Source organism: Orcinus orca, chromosome 17 (genome assembly GCF_937001465.1).
Source record: "Orcinus orca chromosome 17, mOrcOrc1.1, whole genome shotgun sequence".
Lineage (NCBI taxonomy): Eukaryota > Metazoa > Chordata > Mammalia > Artiodactyla > Delphinidae > Orcinus > Orcinus orca.
Window position 1 is genome coordinate 84326410 of NC_064575.1, and position 17760 is coordinate 84344169.

Here is a 17760-nt window from a genome sequence, read left to right on the forward strand (position 1 = left end):
TGAATGATACCATGAGCTCCCCAGGAGAAAGGTCACCCAAACAATTAAAATACTATCATTAAAATAATAACAAGCTGCCACACAATCTGTAATATCCTAGTTGTACAAATGAGAAAATGAAGGCCCAGGAAGAACTTAATTACTGATCTGAGGTTATGGTAATTAGAGGTTGGGGTGAGTGGAGGGAACCCTTGGTCCTCCTGACTTCAGTCCTCTTCTCAGAAGACTCCAATTAACCAAATACCATTACACACAGGCCCTTATGAGGCAGCGGTTTGTTCAACAGGGTCAAATATCCCAAGTTTCTCTCCTTCTAGACCCAGCGTCTTCGGATCACTAATTAATATGACCTTAAATAACCACCAAGTTCCTTCTCTCCTGGGGCTTCTGCAGGGAAGACAGACCGACTAAACAGGCACCAGCTCTGTCGGTGCAACGTGAGAAGTGCGTGAGGGGAGAGACCGAACAGCAGGAGGACGACGGGTCCCCTGGGACTTGTGACAGGCAGCCTAGAGGAAGTGCAGACCCAGGGGAGATGGCTGACAAGGTGCAGGCAAGGGGTGAGGGCAAAGGCCCGCTGCAGGAAGAAGATGTGTATTTGCGAGAAAAAAAGTCCAGGACGAGGCAGGTGAGGCAGGGGGAGGTGGAAGCAGCTCAGGGAAGGGATGTGCTCCCCTCCCTGGGAGCAGCTGCGTCATCCCCTGGGTGTGTGATTACAGAGACCCAGCTCCTCTCCACACAGCGCGGCCATCCCAGTGCCAGAGGCCCCGCTGAGGCCTCACCCCCAAGGCTCTGGGCAGTGTCCTCTCCAGACAGTGCCCTCCACAGGGAGATAGGGACCTCGCCATGAGAACCTGTACGACCTTTCAGTGAGGGGGCAGAAGGCCGGCCTGCGGGATGATGCAGGACGGCTCCAGGGTCACCCCAGCCCGGAGCTCCCGGGGGCTGCCCAGGCCCCTGCAGATTCTGCCCCGAGGCCCAGCTTCCCTCTGCCCAACCAGACCTGCCTCCTTCTCTTCCCCTCAGTGGGTGTCGATCCCAAGAGCACTTCTAATAAACGCCCCGCACTTGCATCACATCCAAGAGTGCTTCCCAGGGGACCCACAGCACATGCTAACCCGGCGGGAGGGACAGGCAGACAGGGCACTGGGACACAGGCAGCGGAGGGCTGATTTCCAAGGACCTGTGCGGCACCCAGGCAGCAGGAGAACACCTGGGGCTCAGGGTGGGGCCTGGGCTGGAGATAAACGGATTGTGACTGAAACCCAAGAAACACGTGACACCCAGGAACTGTGTGAGAAGAGAAGGTGACGGAGGCAAGGACCTAGAAGAACGTTGCCCTGATGTGTGGGCAAAGACATGCACGATCCCTCAGAAAGTCAAGACAGACGCTGCCCGCGAGGGGAGCAGTGACCAAAAGGGGCACAGAGGTGTTTGGGGTTCTGGTCTTGTGTCCAATCTGGGTGCTGGGTACCACGTGGTCACTTCGTGAAAACTCACTGAGCAGTGTGCTTGTGAACCATGCACTTCTGCATATAAGTGTTACACGTTGACACTTACATTTTATAAAACATAGGCAAAGGCAAGGGGAGCCCATGCCGGAGGCTGAGAGCAGCGAGAGGGGCCCAGGGAGGTGAGGGCACGGAGGACATCACCACCCGATCCTGGGCCGGTGTTGACGGGGGCCAGCACCAGGAGTGCACTCATTCATCTTTCCTGGGAGAAAACTGGAGTTTGAATCCACTCACCTTGATCTGACAAGAAATCCAGCATGGTCTGTAGCAGGAAGGACAAGTGCCTGACAGAGAGAGCAGGGTTCCCCATCCTCCGGGACGCGTAGACCAGCTCGTGAAGCAGACGCATCTGGACGGCAGCCCAGCCTCGGTGCGTGCCTGCGACAGAAGACACAGAGCATCAGAGCACAGCTTCAGGGGCGCACTGGCAACAGGGCCGACACATGAGCCCGCTGGAGCCATGTCTAATGTGTAAAACTCGTGATTTCAAGATAACGCCTCAACCACCACGCTCAAAGCGCAACCAAAGCATTTCCCCTGTGTTTATCCTGGAGAAGCACACTCACATGATGCACCTGTTCACATGGTTTTTTGGTTTTTTATGTTTTTAAAAAATGCTTTATATTATATGGGGTTGGCCAAAAAGTTCGTTCGGGTTTTTCCACAAGATGTTAGAGAAAAACCCAAACGAACTTTTTGGCCAACCCAATATTCTCTCTCTTCTGCAAAGACACAATTTTTAAAATAACCCACTTTGAAATACTTATAATAAGGTTATAACAAAATATTATGTTTTCAGTGGCATGTATTTGAATTACAGCATACTTTTTTTTTTTCAAGAAAATACTATTTGATGAGCCTTCATTATCAACAACCAAGGCCATAAACTTAAAAAGCACAGCATTTCTCTGAAGTATAAGAACAGAAAAGCAGAAAGCTAAGGTAGAAGAAAGGTTACCAACAAAACTGTGGCTGCTCCCTCCAAAACAACTTAGCGTGTCTGAAATTAGAGGTGGAAGAAATCGGTTGCACAGCCATCGAAAAGTATTTTTTTAAGATCACAGGATTTTAGAGTTGTTTATTCCAAGTCCCTTTTGGCAACAGTTACTGCTTTTAAATATTTTCCACCTTAAAATTCTTCATGAAGATGTGGAAACAGGGCTCAAAAACAGTTACCACCCAGTGCTGTGTGCCCAGGGGCCCCTGGGGGTTGGTTGAAAGGTTGGGGGAAAGGATTTAAGACTCTGACCAAAGCATTCCTCCTCTCATAGGCCTACTGACCGTCTCTCCCACTGCCTACCCTACAAGGCTGGCAAGTCCCTTTTGTGAATTTCCACTGAATCCTGCACAAATCTTGTCCCATAGGCGTTATCTGGCACATACAGTGAGGCACCTGTAAGCTTGGGTCTTTGTTTCTTCCATCAGTCCTTAATTTCCTTGGGAGCCAGGATGGTGTCTTATTCACCCAAATATCCTTACTGCCTAGTAAGATGCCTAATACAGAGCTGGTCCTTAACAGGCTCGTGGGTCAAGTTGAAAGCATGATGAAAGAAAAAGCCCCTATTTTTCAGACATGCCTACTTAAGCATATAGGGTAAAATGACATGATTTCTGGGATTTGCTGTAAAATATTTCAACAAAGAACAAATAAAAGAAAAAGAAAGGTCTGAATAAAGCCAGATATGGCAAGATCTTATTAATTATTTCATCTGGGTGATGGGCTATTGTACTATTCTCTCTGATTTGTGTATATTTAAATTATTTCATAGTAATTTTTAAACTGTTAACTGAATAACAATTACTAATAATTATGAATTGAAATTCTTAGAGCTGATCAAACCTACCCACACACAAAAACCTTGATATCCTACCAGTTTTATCTTACAGAAATCTTTTCATACAATGACAGGAGAGGAAGGAATGACAAGTCCCTGCAGTATTTCCACGATGTCAAAAGACCAAAGGCCAAAACAAAATAAGAGATTCTGAAAAGGATGATAAGGCTGAAATCAACGTCATGACTAACCTAGCCCAGAATTCTAAATGACCTGACCTAACTAATCTCCACCCCACCATACCAAGAATGGGGCACATATCACTCTGCAGATTTTTTTTAAATAGATAAGGATCCAGTTCCTACCACAGGCAATTACGGTAAGACTGAGTATAAATTTTCTTAACACCAAATAGTGTACAAATCATAATTTCTATGCAATTCAAACTGCTCGTCCTATAAAATATGAATCTTTTTATTCTTAGACAGATTTGCAGTATATGAGCCGGTGATAAAATTTTCAACACTCTTGTATTCAGAAAGTTCAGCAATGTGAGAGTTTATTATCTCAACTACTGCCTTTTACCAAACTTACGTGCCTTACCACTCTCTTTCGTAAGAGTTCCTGGGGAAAATTTAATCTCTCATTCAGAAAAAGGCTAAGCAAAAGGTAGGATAAAAAAAATCTTCATATATAGGAACACAAGTAAGATTAAAGTGATGATAAGCAGCCCGTTACGCTAGCAAATACACACAGTGCACTTCTGTGCTCCCACCTCGACTTTCCATAACCAGCTAGGGAAAATGTTCACTTCCAGAAACAGAGAGAAATACATTTCAGGTCCTGAGAATACAATTTCCCTTTTATTCACAGGTACGGGGATTTAGTAGAATTCCATTTAATTCTCTGAGAAATGTTGAAAGTAGTCCAGAGCAACAGTGGAGATGGGATTTAAAGTAACTTTTATTTCTTGTTAAAAATACAGCCAGCTGACATTTATCACTTTTACCTTATTTGATCTCTTACCTTACCTCCCCACCTCTTTCACAAAATGATGGTGAATGTCCCCTCCCAAAACAGAAGGCTAAGTAAAAAGTACCAAATCACATGGAGGTGTGCTTATTTGTTTCATTTTTCAAAAGAAACATGTTTCATCCATGTGATTTAAAAATTAAGATCAAGAAACAAACTCTGTTCAATAAATGGCAATGAGCACATGCCACGTAGCTGCTCATCAGGTGTGGACACACGTTACACGTATTTACAGGCACGCCTGCTGTGTGCCAGCAAGGGGGACACAGGGACAGGCAGGGTCTCTGCTCTCACGGGGCACACAGCCTGGTGGGGTGGCGGGGGGAGAAGTGCTAAATCATTGCCCCGTTTTTTTAAGGTACTTACACATTATGGGAAATGCTGTTTAGAAAGAACAGGAGTACGTGAAAGAGAGAAATAAAAGGACTGCATTTAGGTGGAGAGACGACGGGAGACCTCTAGAAGAGCTGACACTCAGCGGAGACCTGAAGGATGCCTGGGGTGCAGCGGTGAATGGCAGGGAAGAGCATTCCTGAGGAAGCAATAGCCGGCAGGAGACCCGGCAGTGGACACCTGGATGGCGTGTGCACAACTGGCCCAGCACGGAAAGAAAAGGCTAAGGCCAGCCCAGTGTAACTGCATAGAGCCCAGGAGGCTTGCATTTACTCTGGAGCCAGCCTGCAGTTATGTTCGAGGGATACAAAAGGGGTCACTGGAAAGCACCTGCGATCTCTCCAGAAGTCTGTCAGAAGCACACTAACAGGGATCCCGGTCCCACGCACATGGAAACTCAATCCCCCTTCCCAGCTCTCTGCAGAGCAACGGTGTGACCGCTCGAAAAACCCCCTTCCCAGACACTAACTCACCCCACGAAATCTGTCCCGAAGACGGCCTAACGGAGCCTGTACGCTCAACTGTCCCCTCCACAGGCCTGGAGGTCTCGTCTCGTCTCTCACACCAGCAACTCTCAGCCTTTCAAATGTAAACCCCGAAAGCTTCTAGGGCGTGTCTAGCTATTCTGCCCTTAACTTCAAACACTGGTACCAGGGCCAAGGCAGGGGGCCATCCCACCAGCACGCACTCCTTCCCAATGGGGCCAGGCCTGAAGCACTGGCCCGCAGGGCACTTTATTCCAGCCTCCACGTGGCCTCAGAGGGACAGATGGAATTAGACCTCACCTGACAGTATCTGCTGAGCACTGTCCTAGCACATTCTGGGGACTGACTCACTCAGTCCTTATAACAACCTTCCCGTGACACAGTAAAAGTACCTCCCTGTACAGATGAGGGACAGAGGACTTGACGGGGGCCATGCAGCCAGTCGGTAATGGTGTCACCCTCTCACTAGCTGTTCGACCTGAGGAATAGCATTTAACCTCCCCAAGCCTCTATTCCCTCAAGTGCGGTACAGGGCCCACTGCACCCGCTCACCAAGCCGTGAGAAATGATGGTACACGTATGAAACCGTTCTCCCTGAGGCCACAAGCAGCGTAAGGCAAGTGCAAGTGCAAGGTGTGCTGGGAGAGAGACCGTGTGGAGCAGACGGGGCGCTCCATCACCTGACCCTCCAGCCCTGGGCCAGGACACAGCTGGGCCTGGGCAGCAGGCTCTGGGTTCCAGGCCTCGCCCACACCCAGGACAGCGTCCTCGTGCAGGCAACACTCTCAGGCACTGACCCTACCAGGCAAGGAAGCTGCTCTATATTTGTCACTTAAAATACTGGGAAATATAAGGACAACTTTTTAAAGAAATAAAGACATCCCTGACTTCAAAATGTACTGTAAAGCTACAAAAATCAAGGCAGTGTGGTAACGGAAAAACAAACAAACAACACAGAATGGACACCACCAAGAATAAATCCTAACGTAAACCGTGGATTCTGGGTGACGCTGTGTCAGTGCAGATTCATCCGTTGTAACAAATGCACCACCCTGGCGGGGATGTTGATGAGGAAGGAGGCTGGGGGGGGTGATGCGGGGGACGGGGGTTATGTGGGAAATGGCTAAGCTCAATTTTGCTGTGAACCTAAAACTGCTCTAATGAAGTCTACTTAAAAAATAATAAGATCACACAGGGGAAAGTGTGGTGGTAGGAGGGACGTGATAAAATCCATTATCACATGATTTACATTTAGAAGAAGAATAAGCACCGTCCGAGCTCCTAGGTAAATGGGTGAACTGGTGAAACCACTTCCCGTGACTCGCGTGTGGACACACGTGGACACCCTGTCGCGCCAGTGCCACCGCGCGACACCCAGGGGCTCCTTTGCTGTTGTTCACCTTCAGCCATTAAGCGCTGAGTGGAGACGAGAAGGGAAGCCGCCAGCTGTGTCAGAAGAGCCTTTCAGCTCCCGGCACCTCCACCCTGAGAGCAGACCCCAGGCACGCAGCGCCCCTCTGAGAGTGCTGTCCGGTTTGCACTCTCTGCCCTCTCCTCCAAGAAGCGGACGGCTGCTCACAACTAGACTGCAGAGCAGCTACAGAGCCCGGGAATTCAGCAAGGGCCTCCCCGGAATGCGGCCGCTCACTCCGTGGAGACGAGCAAAGTAAACGCAGACCAGCGAGGATCCGGGAGCCAAGCTCCCCTGCACGCCCCGTGGTCTCTCCACTGCTTTCCTCACTTGGCTGCGTCCCGGGAGAGCTCCCTGTGCAACACCAGACGCAAGGGTGATGGCAAGTGTGACCTGCATCCCGAATCCCTCATCCTGGCTCGGCCTGACCTTGGCGCCCCAAATCCAGCACCTCCCGAATCACGCATCACACCTGTCCTCTCTTTCCCTAACTGTCCTCTGCCCTCCAGGGTCACCTGGACCTACAGCCTCCCTCTCAGGATCCCTGTCTTGACTCCATTAGCAATGAGAGCTCCCAGCAGAAACACCACCAAGTGAAGCCCACCCTCCCCTCTGGATCTCAGTTTCCTGTCTGTGAAGAGGGGGAAGGAGCTAGATCAGTCTTCTCAGAATCATGTGAGACTTTTCCAAACATATATGCTCGGGCCTCACTGCACAAACCCTCCCCCCCCCCCGCCCCCCGCAAGAGGTGACAGGCTGGGAGCCCAGGGCAAACAGGTCACGCAGAAGGCCAGCCAAGGGATCCCATCTGCAGGGACGGGGCCCACCAGAAGGTTCTCATTTCTGGCTGTGAGTCCCTTTAGCCCTCAGGCTCCAAGATGACTTTCAGTTAAACACCACATGGTCTCGGCGTTTCAGAACACGAAGGACAGTCCTGTGACCACTGCTGGGGCAAGGCTGTCCAGAGAGAGTAGAAGCAGCCCTTAGAGGCCAGTTAGAGGCCCACAAGAGATGCCAGGAAGAAATTAAAATGGTCTCTGGGAAGCACCTGACTGCCACTGCCCTGAGGTTCTTGGCTGCAGAAGAGAGACACTGGGGCTGAAATCACAGGCCGCCAGTATTAATTTACCCAGAACTCACAGTCCGCCCAAAAGCGCCAGTCGTGAAACAAGTGCTCAGCAAACCTTACGTTCCATCCCATCTCTTGGGGGAACACAGAGGAAAAAGGAATTAGAGAAAGGAAGAGCAGATGACATGGCAGATGAAAAAAATGTGTCGTGATTTCTGTTTGGGTGAGATGGTGAAAGATCTGGAAGAAAGTGTCACTGAATGAATTCAGACGTGGCTTAGTGTCCATGCATTTACCCTCACCATGTGGCACGGTGTCCAGCACAAAGTAAGAAGCAAGAAACGTTTGCTAATAGCAAGACCTCCTAGAGAGGGTCCCCAGTTCTACCCTTGACCCCTTGCACTTAATACCATCACCAACGGCTGGGACAGAAGACAGGGACAGAGTTCAGGTTCAAAATCACTCCATCAACAGTACGAGCCCCATCACCGATGCTATCCAGCAGAGACAAACGTCAAGCCCCTTGTTTAACTTTTTAAAAAGATCAACAGCAAGGGCACAGGATGAGGAAGACCAGGCAAGGTCATGTGACCAGGCTCTATTATGTGAGATGGCTTTAGAAAGGGAACGCTACGTAAACAGGAGAAGTATGCAGACCGCTCCTATCAGCACTGGGCCCACCAATCCTCCCCCTGTGGCTGCAGAGAGGCAGGACATGTAAAGCCCAAAGTCCACGCTGCCCCGCTCCTATCAACACCTCCTGAGCACGTGTGCTCACATGCCAAGCCCCCAGCGGCAGGTCTCTGGCTTCTACAGGAGGCGGGGGCTAATGAAGGGCTGTGTCCTGTCTCAGCTTCCCTCCACTCCTCAAAGGCCACCTGCCGTGCTGCTCACTCAGTCTCCCTCTGCTCTTCCAAACCCCAGGTCCCGCCTTTTAAATGATTTTGGAAAACACTCTGGAAAACATTTTTTAAGTAATTTGGGCCCCCCGAAGTGATTTCAGATATCGCTGTGCTCTGAGCCAGGGCTGTGGCAAACTACGGTCCGCACACCGAATCCGGCCCCACCCGCACCATAAGTAAAGATCTGTCGGCGGACATTTCATCCCTGGCTGTTCTCACACCTCAGCAGCAGAGCCGAGGAGCTGCAGCAGAGGCCGGAGGGCTCCCAGAGCCGGAAATGTTTACTCCCTGGCCCCTGGACAGAAAAAGTTTGCCAACTCCTTGCTCTACGCTAATCAGAATTCATCCTGAGCGTACAATTCTATCAAATGTTAAGTGATGCTTTGGGGAGAAGGTCAGAATGGGGAGAAGTCCAGACAGAGTAATTCATCAAGAACCACCTAGGCAACGGAGACAGAGGAGAGGAAGGCTCTGGAAGGACCCGAGAGCTCTCTGCAAATACCTGGAAGGTCGACACATGCTAGAACTGCTTGTTTGTACGCTGGAGGGCAGGAGTTGTCCTCTTCCCACTGCTCCACTCGCTCACCTCACACATCCCATGGCACCAGGCAAGAGCGCGACAAATCATTACTGAGGAGGTGGACACAAACGGAAAGCGGACACACCGTCCCCAGGAGGTAAGGCAAGCAGGAAGGGGATTCGTAATTCTTTCATGGAGAGACCCAGTAATCAGAACTACCCAACAGCAGAACAGACTCATCACTCGGACCATGGGCCCCTCAGGCCGGCACACATGACCACAGAAAACACGCGCCAGAGGACTGTCTTTGCCCTGGTGGGACAGGAACGTAGACGGCCCCTCAGTTCTCTCCCCGTCTAGCAGGCCAGGCCTGCTGGCTCTGGACGTGAGCTGGAGGAAAATGCTCTGCATGTCCTGACTAAAACGGCCATCAACCATTTTTTTTCGCCTGCGAATCACCCTTTGCCTGACACTGGGCATCACACTTGTGTGCACTTGTTATTAGACTCAGAGCTATGTTTAACACATACTACCCTGCATTAACATTGCAGGATAAGGATTTATCACCAAATGCACACCTGTACTTGTACACATATACCCCAGGACTTATTCTAGATTGGTTGATTTTTGCAAATTGGCTAAATCACATGAGGTAAGTAGGATTCATTAGGTATTTAAGATGTTTCAAGGAGGACACACGTCAGTGAGCTCAGGGGAGATTTCCAACCGGCACGCAGATTTAAGAATGCCAGCCCGCATGCAGAGCACCGCTACGTTCTGTTGTGATCTATCAAAAGTACCCAAGTGCAGGAGAGCTTAGTCACCTTTGCATGCCAGCAGCAGTCATCGTGTCCGACAGGCAGAGCAGGGCCCATTAATTGGACGCACCATTAATTGGACTGAAGCAACTTTCAGCTCTAGTACCTTTGTTGAAGTCTTGCGGATCCAGCGACAGACTGTAGCCAGGAAGCGTCTCGAGGAGGAGTTTGTAGCAGGCCCTCCAGCCAGGCTCTGAGATGCTTGGGGCCACGCACTGCATGGCAGCCACGCGCTTGAAGAAGGCGGATTTGCGGTGGAAGCCAATCAACTCGTAGAGCTCAGAGAGGATGCTGTACCGCTGGATCTTCTCCTCCTCGGAGAGCTGAAGCACACAGAGGAAAGTAAAAAGCATGTGAAAGAATCTTACAAGTGCAAAAGGAAACACAAAAAAGCTTTTTCATAAAACAGAGGCCCAATGAAACATGAAGGAAAAGGGAAGCTGAGTTAGTGCACTGACAGGGCAGGATCCAGAGAAGCACCGACATGGAAGCTCCAAGGCCCTCTCTGAGCCCCACCTCTCCAAGCTCACCCTGTCCTTTTGCTAAGAAGGCCCATATTCTCTGGAACAAAGGTATTTGCTACCTAGCACATAAGATGCAGAGAAGGGAAAGAGAAAGGGAAAGACACTGGAATCTGGGCAGGGATTTTCATCAAATACATTAACTTCTCAAAACACAAAATATATAGAACCAGGTAACCAGGTAACTAGACAAAGAACTGTTAATAATAACCACACCTAACTTGGACTTAAATTAAGACTTCATGGCTTACAAAAATTTTTCTTTCATCTACAACCTAACCGTATTTTCCCAACCACCCCCTGATGTAGTAATAACAACTTCTGTTTAATCACGACTACAGGCCAGCAATGTAACTACTAGGTAACAGCTCAGAATTTTTAAAAGTCGTGTCTGTGATATAGTCTGTGTACACATTTATTTCCTTTTGGCTTCATTCTAAACGAGGATCTAAATCAATTTTTTAAACACAACAACAATAACAACAAAAAAACAAAAGCGAGGGTCAAAAATGGGGATTTAATACTTAAATGAAACAAGGGGCAGGCGAAGTCACAAAAATGCACGCCATGAGGCAGGGGTAATTAACAGAGGCCGACTATAGATTCAGCTCCAACATCCCTGGCAGCTGAAGCAAAAAGTAGAAGAGGATGAGCTACAGGAGCCATAACGCCTGTGGGATAAACATCTGTGTCAGCTGCTGGTACGTCCCATGCGGAAAATCCAAAACATCCTCCTCACCATCGAGCATCCTTCTCAGACCCCTCATGTTAAGTGCAACAAGCACATGCCCGCAGCCCGTGCCCCGGCCTCTGCCTTGCCCTTCCCGCCAGCCCTCTCCCTCTCATCACTGTACTGGGCTGCAAACCCAGGCCTGAAGCGCCAGATTACGGAGGCAGCCCCACACCTTGGCTTGGCGGGCAGCTCACCCAGCTGGGGCCCCCTGGATCTGCCCATTTCTCTGCTGCATTGGCTTCCCACCAAGAGAGATTCCTTCCTACGCTGGTCCCCACAAAACTCCTCTCTCCTAAATGCAAGGACGTCAAGCCATATTCCAGACTCCTGTTCAACCAGCAAGTTTTCAGTTCCCTCTCTCTTTTTCCTTCTCCAATAAAGAACTTGACTTTCCTCCCTCCCCATCCAACCGTTTTCTTTGTGAGAGCTCTGCGTTCCCCACACACCATCCTGAAAGCCGGGCACCCTGCCGGCTAGGACCGAGATGTCTCCGTCTAACCTGGGCTGCATCCTTACACTTTCCCCCTTCTATCTCAGAAAGCCTTTCCTGAATCTCCCATCCCTCTGATTCTGAGTTTAAATCGACAAAGTTCTGAGGTTACCATTATTATGTGCATATCTACCGGGCTTTTGCTAGGTTCCCTTAGCAACAAGCTTCATTAAGGAACTGCATCAGGAAGTTTAAAGAGGCTATTCTTATATCTGAGTGGAGTAGCCCGCAGGAAATGTAAATGGCTTTGAAGAGAAAATTAACCAGGGACAAAGAGGCCGCAGGTTCTAACCAACAGTGTGTCATGAGCCAAAACGTTATCAAATGGCTCAGTCATTCCTGAACATCAGATCTGCAGGAGGTGCCGGGTGCTGGGTTGAATATACATTGGTCCTAGAGCATGCTCCCACAGCTGGTAAAGTGCTGGGCTTTTCTCTAGTTTTCCAAACAATTCCTTACGACCTCTTTCTCTTATGGTCACTTACATTTCCTACTAATGAAGAAAATTAATTTCAGTCATCTGGGTTGTTTGCGGGGAAGCTACACGACGCAGTTCACAGAGCTCAGACTTTGGAGCCATGGTGAACTAGGTCTGAAGACCAGTGGTAGCATTTACAAGGTAATCACGGGCACGCAGCAAACACCCCAGCCTCGATTTCCTCACCTCTAAAACTGGGTTCAATAAAACCAGTGAGCACAGTTGCCGTGATGATTATGGCCACAACCTGTTTACCCCTAGGTAAGTGCCAGCAACGAGCTGGCTGCTTAATTAGTCGTAAGTATCATCAGCGGGTTTTAGTTTACCTGAGAACAGATGCTTTGCCGTTTTGTCTGTGGTAACAGAACGTATTTTACTGAGATTAATACCACCAGAGCAGCACCGACTAGAAACTTCCCCAGCTCTGCAGGGCAAGGCATGTTCTTTTCCTCTACAGAGCTGATCACATTTTCTAGTCATTTGTTTTCACATTTATCTATTTAGCACCTGTGTCCCCCTCCGGACATTCTGCTCAAGCAGCGCAGGACCCTGTCTGTTTGGCTGCATTGCTGAATATTCTCGGGCTACAAGACAGTGGACCCAGGGCCTAGCACCCGGCCTCCAGGACAGAACGTAGAGAGGGGAAAACCCAAACAAGCATGCTTTAAACGAGGCCCCTACACCCCAAATTATGGTCTGACTTGGGACAAATTACTAAATCTTCTTTACCCTGAGGCTCCCCTTCTATCAACAGGAATGAACGCACTTAGCACACAGAGTTACAAAGGTAGAAGGAAACAACCAAATTCACAACCTAGTCAAGTGTCTGCTAGCGGTCCAACAAACACGAGCTGCCTTTATTGCTCTGACACGTCACCGGTGGGGCTTTCTAAGTGCCAAGCAGTGTGTGAAGTGCTCTACGTGTGTTATAATACTATTTATTGATACAACTTACAACAAATCCAGGAAGAAGTGAATATTATCATTCCCATTTTACAGATTCACAAACAGGCTAAGGGAGGTTACATTCCAGTCCAAGGTCACACGGAGGGGAAGTGGCGGTTGAAACCTGAATCTGGGCTGCCAAGGTTCACGTTCCTTCTCTCTCACTTCTACCTGACCTGTGAAATCTACGTGCCTGTGAAATCTATGTGTTCGACAGACAAATCTGCAGACAGCCAGCTGTTAAATGCAATGCGCGCAGCCGCTTGTCAGTGCTAATTACCATAAACTACTCTCGTAAACAACGAAAGACAAGACAGGTGATCCATGTTCCCGCTCACAAAGAGAAGTTCTGCCTTGAACGCTCCTGCAACGTGCACAAACCCTTCCCAATACCACTAGATCCAAACGTATTCTTTTTCATTTTTTTACATTTGCACAGGGCTTCTTAAGGCAGAAGCCACCTGCAATAATTCCATCTTGGTTCCTTTCAAAGTTTCCAGATTAGCCAAAATCAGTCCCAGAACAGACACAACTCATCAGTTCTACAATGGAACACACTTGACCAAGAACCAAAACCTTGTCCTGGTTCAGAAAAACTATAGATCTCTCTTTGTTACTGTCATTATAAAATCCCACCAGTGACTATTTGAATTATGGTTTTCTCAGAGTATATGCCCAGTAGTGGGATTGCTGGGTCATATGGTAATTCTATTTTTAGTTTTTTTGTTTGTTTGTTTTTTGCGGTACGCAGGCCTCTCACTGTTGTGGCCTCTCACTGTTGTGGCCTCTCCCGTTGCGGAGCACAGGCTCTGGACACGCAGGCTCAGCGGCCATGGCTCACAGGCCCAGCCGCTCCACGGCATGTGGGATCTTCCCGGACCGGGGCACAAACCCGTGTCCCCTGCCTTGGCAGGCGGACTCTCAACCACTGCGCCACCAGGGAAGCCCTATTTTTAGTTTTTTAAGGAACCTCCATACTGTTAGTTTTTTAAGGAATTCTTAGTTATTTAAGGAACCTCCATACTGTTCTCCATAGTGGCTGTATCAATTTACATCCCCACCAACAGTGCAAGAGGGTTCCCTTTTCTCCACACCCTCTCCAGCATTTGTTGTTTGTAGATTTGCTGATTATGCCCATTCTAACCAGTGTGAGGTGATATCTCATTGTCGTTTTGATTTGCATTTCTCTGATGATGAGTGATGTTGAGCATCTTTTCATGTGCTTCTTGGCTATCTGTATGTCTTCTTTGGTGAACTGTCTATTTAGGTCTTCTGCCCATTTTGTGTGTGTGTGTGTGTGTGTGTGTGTGTGTGTGTGTGTTACGCGGGCCTCTCACTGTTGTGGCCTCTCCCATTGCGGAGCACAGGCTCCGGACGCGCAGGCTCAGCGGCCATGGCTCACGGGCCCAGCCACTCCGCGGCACGTGGGATCTTCCCGGACCGGGGCATGAACCCGTGTCCCCTGCATCGGCAGGCGGACTCTCAACCACTGCGCCACCAGGGAAGCCCTGCCCATTTTTTGATTGGATTGTTTTTTCGATATTAAGCTCCATAAGCTGTTTGTATATTTTGGAGATTAATCCTTTGTCCATTGTTTCATTTGCAAATATTTTCTCCCATTCTGAGGGCTGTCTTTTTGTCTTGTTTATGGTTTCCTTTGCTGTGCATAAGCTTTTAAGTTTAATTAGGTCTAATTTGTTTATTTTTATTTTCATTACTCTAGGAGGTGGGTCAAAAAAGATTTTGCTGTGGTTTATGTCAAAGAGTGTTTTTCCTATGTTTTCCTCTAAGAGTTTTATAGTGTCCGGTCTTACATTTAGGTCTTCAATCCATTTTGAGTTTATTTTTGTGTGTGGTGTTAGGGAGTGTCCTAATTTCATTCTTTCACATGTAGCTTCCAGTTTTCCCAGCACCACTTACTGAAGAGGGAAGCAGCAGCACAGCACAGGGAGATCAGCTTGCTGCTTTGCGAGGACCTAGAGGGGTGGGATAGGGAGGGTGGGAGGGAGGCTCAAGAGGGAGGGGATATGGGGATATATGTAGGCATATGGCTGACTCACTTTGCTGTACAACAGAAACTGACACAGTGTTGTGGAGCAATTACACTCCAATAAAGATCTATTAAAGGGCTTCCCTGGTGGCGCAGTGGTTGAGAGAGTGCCTGCCGATGCAGGGGACACGAGTTCGTGCCCCGGTCCAGGAAGATCCCACATGCCGCAGAGTGGCTGGGCCCGTGAGCCATGGCTGCTGAGCCTGCGTGTCCAGAGCCTGTGCTCTGCAACGGGAGAGGCCACAATAGTGAGAGGCTCACGTACCACAAAAAAAAAAAGATCTATTAAAAAATAATAAAATTTAAAAAAATTTTTAATTTAAAAACTAAAATTAAAAAAAAGAAAAATCCCACCAGAACTCATTTTGCTGTCTGCTCAGCTGGCAACCAGACACAGAGATGAGTCAACTCCAGCAGAGCATCGAGTTGAGGAGAACTCTAAAGGCCCACACCCGCTGCAGCAAGGCGGGCCCCTTACCCTCTGCACGGCTCTGCTGACCCCTAGTGTTCTACGAAGACCAGGCCAACAGAGAAGGGGCTGTTCCCAAAAGCTGCAAATTCCCACACATTAAATAAAAGCATCTGATCTTATAAAATACGTTGTATATATACCCACCTGTGAAAACAGCTTCACCAAAAGCCCAAATGTTCAACATTAATTTGCAAAGCCAACTCCGGTCCATAAGGGTGAGCAAGTCTTAGGACACTGAGTCTTCCAAGTCCCACACCCAACCCTCCACCAAACTGCCTGCAGTTCTTCAGCATGCTTTTAAATGCATCCCCCCACCCCCCAGATGTCCCTCCACGCCCTCTGGCCTGAGTATAAGAGCGGCTACTGGGTAACTGCAGGGCAACACTAGACAGGACTAGACACAGAGAATCTGAACTAAACTACTCCTGATCACCATGAGTTCGTTATTCCATCATTTTACAGATGAAAATATCGAGAGATATGGAGGATTATGCTCAAGGTCACGCAGCTAATAAGTGGCAAAGCGGGGTCTGCACACAGGCCCACGACTCTGCTCCTCACTCCAGCATGACGCCCCAGCTGGATCCCCACACCCACAGGGTTCTCTTGTGCCTGCCTGACAGGTCCACATTTCTTTGCTTTGACTCACGACCTATAACAGGTCTGCCTTTTAAGCACCTTTTCCATCCACTGTCCCTCGGCAACAAAACCGCTCAGGCCACCAAACGACTTCCGGCTCCCCAAGCCCTCTGTGCTCGAGCCAGGTCACGCCTTCGCACCTGGTCCCTGCTCAGAGGCTCTTCAGCCCCTGTAGGTGGATTGTTTCTGCTCTCTGCAGGGAAACCCCTCTGGGGAGCCCTCCTCTCACCCTCAGCACAGTAGTCCCCGGGCCGCATCCCGAGCTGTCCCACTAGATCTGCATGTGCCCAGGGCTGCTCTTTGGACCAGCAGCCTAAGAGCCAGGGATTACGCCCTGGTCATCCCTGCAAACGTACTGCCCAGCTCAGAGCTCACACCCAGCAGGTCACCCGGAAATTGTGGTGAGTGATGGATCCAACCCAGATGTCTGTGCATTTGCCAGCACTGCTGACGGCTGGTTTCCACCCTTTGCTCAGTTTCCCATAAAACTGAAGCTTCACCGTCAAGTGGTGGGTTTTCACTTTTCCTGCCCATCTTTACCAGAAACGTCAAGGGAAACCAAAACACCTTTTCTCAACCCTTTCCTGATGACGCATTCCCATCCGTGATACCGCCGTGCTCAGCAGCTTTGAGTCCACGTAGTGTTGTTTCCCTTACACTAAATGGCTCCAAACGTTGTGGGACTTTTTTCTCGTTTTGGTTTGTTTGTACTCGGCTTATTCGCTTGATTCTGCTTTTGTCTCTCCCTTCAGTGTTAGGCTGGCAGCTGCCACTTCTCACTCCCTTCAGCTGCCCCCCTCCCAGTGTCCCGGGGGTGCAGTAACAACCTTCACAGAAGAGGAAACCAAGGCACGGAGAGGCTAACTTACCCAAGGGGCTAAGCCAGATTCAGGCCCCAGCAGTGTGTGTTCCGAGTCCCTGTGCTAAACTCTTATGCTAGAATAGCTAACTTTTTATAGATTGTGGTTATAAACATATGAGGTATCAAAACATGTATGAGCAGCATACACATCAACGCTGAGACCTTCATTAACGCCACTGCTTTATTTCTATTTTAAAAATTAAGAACCTCTGGGCTTCCCTGCTGGCGCAGTGGTTGAGAGTCCGCCTGCCAATGCAGGGGACACAGGTTCGAGCCCTGGTCCAGGAAGATCCCACATGCCGCAGAGCAAACTAAGCCTGTGCGCCACAACTACTGAGCCTGCGCTCTAGAGCCGGCATGCCACAACTACTGAAGCCCGCATGCCTAGAGCCCGTGCTCTGCAACAAGAGAAGCCACCGCAATGAGGAGCCCGCGCAACGCAATGAAGAGTAGCCTCTGCTCGCCACAACTAGAGAAAGCCCGCGTGCAGCAATGAAGACCCAACGCAGCCAAAAATAAATTAATTAAAAAAAAATTAAGAACCTCTGCAGTCAATATGGCACAATGTTAATACGTTAAACCTAGATGATAGAGGTATGTGTGCCTTATTACTCATTCTCTCTTATATGTTCAAAATACAAAATGATTGTA

The 17760-nt window shown here is 49.0% G+C and overlaps 1 protein-coding gene across 4 annotated transcripts in view; it reads right to left on the bottom strand.

The window, feature by feature from the left end:
* TRAPPC9 (trafficking protein particle complex subunit 9) overlaps window positions 1-17760 on the bottom strand; it is a 509514-nt gene that overhangs the window by 430280 nt on the left and 61474 nt on the right. For all 4 annotated transcript variants that reach the window (XM_049700891.1, XM_004265298.4, XM_033419745.2 and 1 more), the window contains 2 exons: window positions 10026-10242; window positions 1749-1892 (listed from right to left, as the gene is read on the bottom strand). In XM_049700891.1, coding sequence (XP_049556848.1) covers window positions 1749-1892; window positions 10026-10242 — 361 coding nt within the window. The remainder of the gene's footprint in view (window positions 1-1748; window positions 1893-10025; window positions 10243-17760) is intronic.